This window comes from Centroberyx affinis, unplaced genomic scaffold, assembly GCF_046629955.1.
Source record: "Centroberyx affinis isolate AG114_WGS23_722 - 3 ecotype Tasmania unplaced genomic scaffold, CSIRO-AGI_Caff_v1 ptg000976l_1, whole genome shotgun sequence".
NCBI lineage: Eukaryota > Metazoa > Chordata > Actinopteri > Beryciformes > Berycidae > Centroberyx > Centroberyx affinis.
In genome coordinates this window covers 220,001-230,000 of record NW_027279546.1, presented here as the reverse complement: position 1 = coordinate 230,000, position 10,000 = coordinate 220,001, and the positions used below count along the sequence as shown (strand labels likewise).

General features: G+C 41.5%; 1 protein-coding gene across 1 annotated transcript in view; it reads left to right on the top strand.

The window, feature by feature from the left end:
• The window catches only part of wnk1b (WNK lysine deficient protein kinase 1b), a 120,364-nt gene that overhangs the window by 56,310 nt on the left and 54,054 nt on the right, over positions 1–10,000 (top strand). Inside the window, exons 3-4 of the mRNA XM_071522325.1 lie at positions 636–808; positions 7,729–7,949. Of these exons, the coding sequence (XP_071378426.1) occupies positions 636–808; positions 7,729–7,949 (394 nt within the window). The remainder of the gene's footprint in view (positions 1–635; positions 809–7,728; positions 7,950–10,000) is intronic.

Below are 10,000 nucleotides of genomic sequence, written 5' to 3'. Positions count from 1 at the left end.
ACACACATTAAGAACGTTCTTCACCGAGCAACGAGGGATGTACTGTACAGATAGAAAGAAGAGAGGACAAATTCAGTCTCAAGCACTCTAATGGATGTTTGTAGTTTCCTTAAGTTGTGATGAAGGCGGAGTCCACTTTGTATCCATATCTACATCTTTCTCTAGAGTTTACAGCTGTGTTTTTCTGTAACTTGGTGTGTTATTTAGTCAGAATCTAGTTTCAGAATGTGCCTTGGGATTTTAAAAGGACGTGTAAATGGTATTAGTGTCAGATGTGAAGGGGACTTATGTTTTCTTTCTTTGAAATCAGGTTGTCATACCATATGTGGACCTGTGTTTTATATCCATTTATTAATTCTCCTCTCCTCTCATATAATTTGTTTGCTTGCATTCCTCTCCACCCCCCCAAACCCTCTTCCTACATGAATTAGGTTATGTCACACTCATTATCATTGTGCTGGACCATCAATATGTTTTCTTTACTGGGTAAACTAATTCTCCTCTCGTCCTCCTCCTTCTTGATTTAATTTATGTTACACTACTGAACATTGTGCTGCACTATATTTTGTTTTCTTTTTTCTATATTTTGTTTTGTGTATGTGATGACTAATTCTCCTCCCCTGTCCCGTGTGTAGGACCGTAAGCTGTCCAAGTCGGAGCGTCAACGCTTCAAAGAGGAAGCTGGGATGTTGAAGGGTCTCCAGCATCCTAACATCGTCCGCTTCTACGACTCCTGGGAGGGACCGTGCAAAGGAAAGAAATGCATTGTTCTGGTCACTGAGCTGATGACCTCTGGCACGCTTAAAACGTGAGTACACAACATACATACACGCCTACATGTTATGAGCACACCTACACAGAAAGGAAAATGTGTGTACTCATGATGTCTGGCACTGTACAATACACACACAATGTACACACACACTCCTACATGCATATAGACAGATATATATACATACACATACATGAAGACATGTATAAATGGTGCAAACACACAAGCACGTCACACGGCAGATTTACCCCTTGGGAATCAATAGTATTTCACAATGAAGAGAAAAAACATGTATTGTACTAGTTGTTGAGTTAACACCGACATTTAAAAATCCTGTATTCATCAAAAAAGGGTTCGCAGAATTCAATATTTTTTTTTTTTAACCACTAGTCTCCATTTGTCCAATCACAGGGAAAGCGGGCACAAAAATAGAATGATCTATATGAAAACACACCTGAATGAACAGACCCAAATAGATGTGAATGGCAGGTGTGAAGTGGCCAATCACTTTTTTTTAGGCATTATTATGCTTTATTGATAGAGACAGTGTGAGAGAGAGACAGGAAGGTATGGGAGAGAGAGAGGGGAGGACACGCAGCAAATGACCACAGGCCGGATTTGAACCCGGGTCGCTGCGGGAAAGACTGAGCCTTATGGTACGCGCTCTACTCGGTGAGCCACCGGGGCGCCCCATGTTCTCGGTTTTTAATTTAAACGACTTGATAAGATAGACAGCTATCTTCCTGTTTTGTTCTGCAGAAATACAGAGAACAGTCGTTACAGATGATGGCTCACCTCCAGTTTCTTGTTGAAATGTGAAAATTACCCACCCACGCGCACACACACACACACACACACACACACACACACACACACACACACACAGTGATTGGCATGCTTTCAAGACATGGGTACACAGGCACACACACACACCGGTTTCATCCTTTTTCCTCTCAAACCGAGAGACATTTTTTTGGACTTATTTTCAACTATTCAAATGGCCTTTCACAGAGTTTCATAAGCAATTCACGTCCCAGCATGAGCCCAAAGCTGAGTGCAGCTCTTAGTAGGTCAGCTAGTGTCTAAGTGATTGAATCTGTGTGTGTATGACTGAGTGAGTGCCTGTCTGTCTGACTGCTGTCTATGTATTTCATATATATCTGTGTGTTTCTTTTTAAGTGTGTGTGTGTTTCTCAATGCCAAGAGCACATTTCAGTCTCTCTCCTCTATTCATCTCTCCCCCCAATAATTTATTGTGGAGAATTGATGTGTCTGTGTGTGTGTCCATACCCTGAACGCATGCCAGTCTTTCTTCTGTGGAGAATAGGTGTGTGTGTGTGTGTATATGTGTGTCTGTCTGTGTGCCTGTGTGGTTGTTGAGCTCCTGCCACAATAAAAAGCTAAATGGGGGGTGAGCCGCTCCAGTGTGGCGCACCGTGTGCCCCATGCAATGCATCGAGGGACATCAGCCCACCTGCCAGCTGCTGCTTCTACTGCAGATTCCTCTCATTCCTGACAGAGAGAGAGAGAATGAGGGAGAGAGAGAGGAAGGGATGGAGACAGATGAGATGGTCAGACTGATAGTCGCATACAGACAGATTTAGAATGACTGAGAGGGAGACAGAGAAACAGACAGACAGTCACAACAACAGACAGTCAGACACACAGATGGTCAAAGAGACACACACACACATAGTTAGATCAATAGATAGACAGATAACTAGATACACAGTAAACAGGCAGCCAGGCAGACTGTCTGACACAGACTGATCAACCACCTGTGACCACAGTGAGAGAATTTAGACAGTAGCACAATGCATTCTGGGACAGTAGCGCCCTCCACTGGAGGACTGAGATCATTTTTTAATTTGTAAATTCATGTACCCCAGCAGCCATTGTACAAGTTCCCCATCCTGCATCTATCCTGCATTAGTGGGGGTGGAGCAGCACGACTAAGTCAAGCGTGTTGCAAACACCACACAGTAAAATGAGAGACTTTGACGCCAGACACATCTGCCTCTGTCACCCCCCCGCCACTCAGAGAAGAAATGCCTTGAAAACAGCCTTTTACCAGCCTCCCCCATCCCCTCACCTAAAACACACACATACACACTCACAATTTGGGATAAGCCGTTTATATGCGTCTGTCATGTCTCACTGACAGCTATTCCTGAAATAAACATGAGCGAATGAAATATTCAGAAAAAGACCTTGGAAAGCGAACTTATTCAGAATGCAGAAGCCAGATAATGCAGCTATATTATTTAGATTTTCCATTAACAACATAAGAGTCAAACAAGCAACGTAATGCGTATATAGCTGAAAAACAGAATTCCTCATGAGTGTACAATGTTATAATATTGGTGTACATGCTTAACATGTAAGTGATATGTGTAGGAACTAAATTCTACACATACATGTTTTCATGTATATTTAGTGCACACATGCATACATGCAAAGAACCAAGACAACAGAGAGAGACTTGGCTGTTGTCCAGCTGAAGACTTATAAAGGAGAGAGACTCTGGTACAGTGAAGTGGTGGAAAAAGAGAGAGATAGATGAAGAGAGGGAGGAGTGATAGGGAAGGTGGGAGACGGGGAGAGGATGGAAAGACTGACCAGCATGGATTCAGGGTATTAGAGGCCCCTTATCTGTGTGTGTGTGTGTGTGTGTGTATGTGTGTGTATGTGTGAGAGAGAGAGAGAGAAAGTGAGAGAGAAAGGCATGTGTTAGTGTCGCTACTTTTGCATGTGTGTGTTAGTGTGAATGTGTTGTCCATGTTTCTCTGTGCGTGCATGCTTATCTGTTTTTGTGTATGTACATGTGTATATACAGTATATGCGTATATATCTCAGAGTCTGGAGGCATGTCTTTGTGTTTACATATGAGTGTGTGTGTGTTTGAGAGTGAGAGGGGGTGAGTGAATGTGTGTGAGAGAGGTGCTTTGTGCTGTGTCACTCCAGCGTTGAGCGCCCCAGGGTTTAACTTGTCTGTCAACACTGTTCTGACTTCAGAGAGGGACAGAGAGAAAGGAGAGGAGGGAAGGAAGGAAGGTAAAGAGGGAGGGAGAGTTGAAGGGAGCGCTGTGTCTTCAGAGATATGTGAGGGGGAGAAAGAAAGGGGAGAGAGATAGAAGAGGTTATGTAAAGAGGGATGAAGAGGAGGAAGAGGGAGAGGCTGTTAAAGGTTTTACATACAAGCAATGTTTGTGAACATTGGAGTCATGCAGAACTGCATATGGTGTCTTAAAAAGTTCCAAAAACATTATTTCCAATCGGTTAATGTCTTCCATTTTCTTAAGTCAAACTCTATGATGATATGTGAATACATACAGATAACTTGGTCACATAAATATGGGTTTGTTTGTCCGACACTGCACGTCCTTGGGTCCCCAGCAATACACCCGCCAAGTGTGAATTAGATCGGATGAACGTTGTTGAATGTTCTTGAGATATGCGAAGGACTCGCATACAGACAGAGATTCCTTGCTTTATAGTATGATGTAACTTAAATCTTCTCGTCTTAGCTGCAATTTTCACACAACTCTCATAATCGTCTTCTCGTGTGCAAATGAACTTTGGGACAGAAGACCGGGAGATAGAACTTCTTGGATCTTGATCTGCTGTATTAGTTTGCATGGACTGCTGCAATAGAGTGATGTATGATGTCACGTATAGCTAAATCTCTTCATGAACACAAGACACATTTTAACATAAATCCGCTGATCCACCATGACTAGGGTTCATTCTAGTCCAGCTACTAGCAGAGGACAGAATGCATATTGTTTCTTTATAGAATGAATATTGTTTCTTTATGAGTCCACAGGTCAGCAGGGATGCTGTGGGCCAGTTTGGTGTCCCTATATCCTATGTTATGGCTCTTTATCATTGCATTGTTACCATCACTAGGGTTCAGAACAGACCAGTTCTGTATGGGAACAGAGTAGCTACAGACGCCTGCCACTGAAAAATCGCTGTTGAATGCTGTGTGTGGACACCAGGTTATTGAATGTGCTTTGTGCTGGCTAAGACACAGGGTTACAGCTATAAGCAGTGGTGCCACTGGAGCAGCTATCAGTGATGTAGATCCAGGTCGGAGCCGATTAGTCCGTCGTACTGAATCCAGAGTTGTGGAGCTGCTCTGTGTCAGTAAAGACAGGCTGCAGTTTTAGTTTTGCATTGCTAGAGTAGCTGTTGACCCTCAGGATTTGTGCATGAGTGGAATTGCCAGTGATGCTGGATCCAGACTCACTGGTGCTGCTCTGCACCAGGCAGCTAGAGGCTATTGCATCGTGAGAGCAGCTGTCAGCAGTCAGGACTCAGGCGGAAGAACTGAGGTCAGTGCTGGTGGAGGCGAGATTTATCGCAGAGTCACTGAGAGCTTCAGTCAGCTGCTCTGCTGCTTGCCCGTCATTTGCCAGGAAGGCTCGGACCATTTCATCAGAGTCATAGGCAGAGTTGACAAACGACGACTCAGAGCCTCCTGCTTCTGCTGTGCGGCTGTGTCTCCTCACTCTGATTTCATTTGTAGAACTGAGGAGAGCAGTTGAGACGAGTTCCCCGCCGATGGGAGAAAGTGGGGCAGATTTATTTTGAGACCAGAGAAGACCAGAGAATTTTGAGCCCTCAGATTTAAAGCACTTTCACAAATAATTCTTGACAGAAATTAGTTCAAATCAAATTATTTTGTCTGATGTGGGATGCTCCTGATGGTCAGGAGTCATGGATTAGTTGACCTCCTCTGAATCCTCCTCATCATCTGAATGATCAGAGGATGACTCCTGGTGTCAAGGGAGGCAAAGTGCATCCTCCTTCCTGTCTGACTGTGTCTCCTCCTCACTCTGCACTCAAATTTAGCTGAAGAGCTGATGGGAGCAGGTCACACAAATCCGCAGCTGATAAGAGGGAATGGGAGACATTTGGCTTAGAGTTTGAACAATGACTTTAAATGATCTAATCGACAGTGACAGTCAAAAACAAATCTGTTCAACCCTTCTGTTCAACTTGTATCCATACTGTTACTCCCAGCGTCCAAGCTGTTCAACAAATCAGTTTTGACAGAAACTATTTCATCAAATGATTGAATGTTATTTGAGCAATAATAATAATAATACTAATAATAATAATATTACAACTTTTGTATATATTTTTGCTATTATGGAGCTATTTGATAGAGAAAGAAAACTGGTCTGTCTGGGAATACTGCTAACTATTGGCCTTGACAGTCCATTTAACTGACTAAAAGTACCTGAAATCAATTTCACAGATAGTATAATTTTTATAGATTCCTTTTCTAAACTGTTGAGTGTTTGTCTGTGTTATCCCTTAATCTGTCCAGGGTGTTTCCCTGCCTTAAACCCAGTGCATGCTGGGATCGACTTCACCCCCAACTCTGAATAGGAATAAATGGTTAAAGACAATGAATAGACTTTCTAAACAACTTTGTTAGGTTTCAAAAACAACCTAAATGGAACAATTATATATTAAACAGTACCTTGTTGTTTTCAATCTAGAAGATTATTTACAGCAAGGAGTCTATAAGGAGTCTATAAGAATTTTACTGTATGTGACCAGGCCACTAAATATAATGTAATATAGTTAATGCTTACCAGATGTAAGATCTGTGGGGATCTGCACTATCATGGCTCACGCTAATGCACCATATGTAACATCTATAGGGATAGGCAATAGTACAGCTAATACTGTTCAATCAGAATGGCTAACAACAGGACACTGACATGGGATTGCTATGGGATAGTATTTTTGCATTGCAGTAGTTAAAACTACTGGGTTTGTTTGCATATGTGTATAAGGAGACCTAGCAAATTAGCTGGCTAGTACTGGATCTGTCCAAAACATGTTCATGTTACATGAATAAAGACAGAGCTCATAAGTGCCTATTCTTCTACTTTTCACAGGTTTCTGAGACTTTTGCACCTCTCTCCTACTGTTTTGTTCTTGTATTGAGCACCTCCAGTCTGAAGTTATCCACATTAGGCCAAATACATTTCTTTTTAAAAAGATCAATTGAGTTTAAAGTGTAATGTAATAGTGTAATTCCTGTTTTTCCTTATGTTCCAGTGGTTATTTGGTCGCATGTAATTGCAGTCTCTAACCATGTATCATCATATCTGCATGCATGAGTGCTCTCTCCCTCTCTCTCTCTCTCTCTCTCTCTCTCTCTCTCTCTCTGTTTCATGTGTGTTTGTGTGTGTACACATGTCTGTGTGTGTAGGGCTGTGTGTGTATTTATCATGCGTCTCTTCAAGCTGGGATTGTCTGACTATAATACACTGTGGTTGTGAAAAGCTTTCATCTTTAATTGAAACATTATCTGTCTTCACTGCTTCACTGTCTGTATGTCGCTGTCTGTGTGCCTGTCTATCTTTCTGTGTGTCTATCTGCTTCTCTGTTTCTCTGTATCTTCCTAATTTATTCCTCCAGGTTGATTTTCAACACACTAGCTCAGAGTGTCCTTCAGTGACATTACTGGAGAACAAATTCAAAACAATTCAAACTGTCATTTACTCTTAATAACACTGAACCCCAATATAATGGCGCAGCACTGTTTATAGTGGAGGAATATGTTTGACATGAGATATATAATAGATAAATTTGGGGGGTTTTTGTCAGTGAAGTGCTCCTTTAAATTGTCCTGTGTAATTGGCAGCAGAAATGCAAGATAAAATCGTCAATTGTTGGAAATGTTTCAGGCTTTTTAGCTATTGGTCTTGTACAGAACAATTTACAAGTGGTATGCATATTTACAAGGAGTGAGCATGTACATCCACTTCAATAGGACACATGGCAGTGGATAGACTGTTGCAGGAATTGAACCTGTGAACTTCTGGGATGGTCTCTCTAACTACTTGTCCCCCCGCTGCTCTCTGTACATGTTTTTGTATACTATATCTTGCCTGCTAAATTACATACTCTCTTCTTTCTTTGTCCTGCAGCTATCTGAAGCGTTTCAAGGTGATGAAGATCAAGGTTCTGCGTTCGTGGTGCAGACAGATTCTCAAAGGCCTTCACTTCCTGCACACCAGAGCTCCGCCCATCATCCACCGAGACCTGAAATGCGACAACATCTTCATCACGGGGCCTACGGGGTCGGTGAAGATAGGAGACCTGGGCTTAGCCACGCTAAAGAGGGCCTCCTTCGCCAAGAGCGTCATAGGTGGGGATACGCATGTCCACAACCGTAAAAGACACACACACACACACACACACTGAAGACAGGCAAACACACACATACTTTCTCTCTCTTGCACACGCACATGCACATACTCACCTGTCGGTAGTCAGGATCAAGGCAATTTGTTAAAATGGAATGTTTGGGTTTTGGTTTGTGAGGGTGGAGAATGTGAAAAGACCGACATGATTTATGAATTTTACAACAATAACTGCTTCACACACCCACACCAACATGTATATGCACATGAACACACACACTCACTGTGTGCACTACACACACATACATGAATTTTACTGCTTTTAAAATGACTAGTAGTAAAAGCAAACCGCAGGTATTTAGACACACTGAGGCACACATCAGTCAGTCAGTCAGTAAGTTGGTAATAGGCTGTCTGGAGGTGTGATTCTTGCACACACACACACACACCATAGATACACCACACACACACATGCACACACAAGTGAGTCAGAAGTGGCTGGTATGTTCTATATAATAACTTGGCTGCCTCTGTCTAGTAATAAAGTCGACCACAGCTATTCTGGTGTTAACATTCTCACACACATCTACACATGCATGCATTTGAGGCAAGTGTGACATGTTTGGTAAATCTAGCATGCCTTTTGGTAGTAATAAAGTGAACCTCAGGTATTTGGAGCCATGCAGAAATGTACATGCACCCATGCATACACAAATGTGCATGCACACAAATACACACACTCACCAAAAAAAAAAATTCACTATGCCAGCGGTAGAATATCTTTTTTAGGCTAGTGCATGGTACCAATAGTAAGTTTACAATTCTACATTTCTGTCTGTATTCAGAGTAGTTTTCAGATGTTGAGTGTGAAGTTTTCTCCTCTTATAGTGCAAACCATTTTAATACGCATTACTTGACTGACTGAGACGGTTGGTTTGTCAGGTATGATGTCGATTTCTAAACATCATAGATTGCCATAGAATTTATTGTGTTGTATGATGCTGCAAGCTAATATTCCCACAAGGGATAATTGCTCATTCATTTATGTACTGGCTACATGCAGAACTTGCTTTGTTACAACTTCATTAAATATTTTTTTAAATTGAAACTTCAGCCAATAGAGCTTCATTATATGAATTTAGTTTTTGTTTTATATTTGTATTTATCTATTTTACCAAAAGTTCAGGTGCCTTATACTTTTGAGCGTGATACTGGGCGGCCATTTTGGCTAGAACCAGCCTGTGAATGTTTCTGTCCATATGAAACCCATTAGCCAGCTAACGCATAAACAACTGTCTTGGATTCCCAGATAACTGCTGAGTGCATGTTAAATAAGGCTTAACTGACTTAAATAGAGCTGAACAGGTCTCACACAAAGCTATAAAACAGATGTGCTGGCCAAGATAAAACGCTGCAACACGTGAGCCTGTATTACTAGGGAAATGAAATCACAGCCTTGCTGTTTCTTATTGCTGCGCTATTCAAGGTTATGAAACATGCAACATTGTTCAGGTTTTGTGTAGTTTTTCAACATTTAGAACAAAATAGAGAGCAGAAATATCACAAAAACTGATGTTATGCAGGCAAATCATACTTTTGGGAAATTTTGTTTTTGTGTCAGAAACAGGATTGCTTTAATTACAGTACAAGTACAGTAATAAAATATGAATACTTCTTGGTGAAAATGGACATATTGACATCTCACAGAGTTTTGCTCTGCATAGACTACAGTAGACTATACATATGAAATTAGATCTCTTCAGAAATAATGAATTAATAATCATAATGTAGAAATAATTATATAACAAGGCAACAGTAAACATGTTGTCCCTGACGAATGATGCAGTTCCTCTCCTGGCCAATCAGTAACAAATATGTCAACCTGTGTTAACCTGTAATTGTAATGACCGTCTTAGGCCAGTGTGATTTTGAAAAGGCTGGAATGTAGTGGTGAGATGCATTTTCCCAAGTTTTGTCAAAATCAGCAGTGTCTGATTGCATGTGACGGACAAACAAATATTTTTCTCAACGTAGCATTTGTTGTCGGTCCATCCAT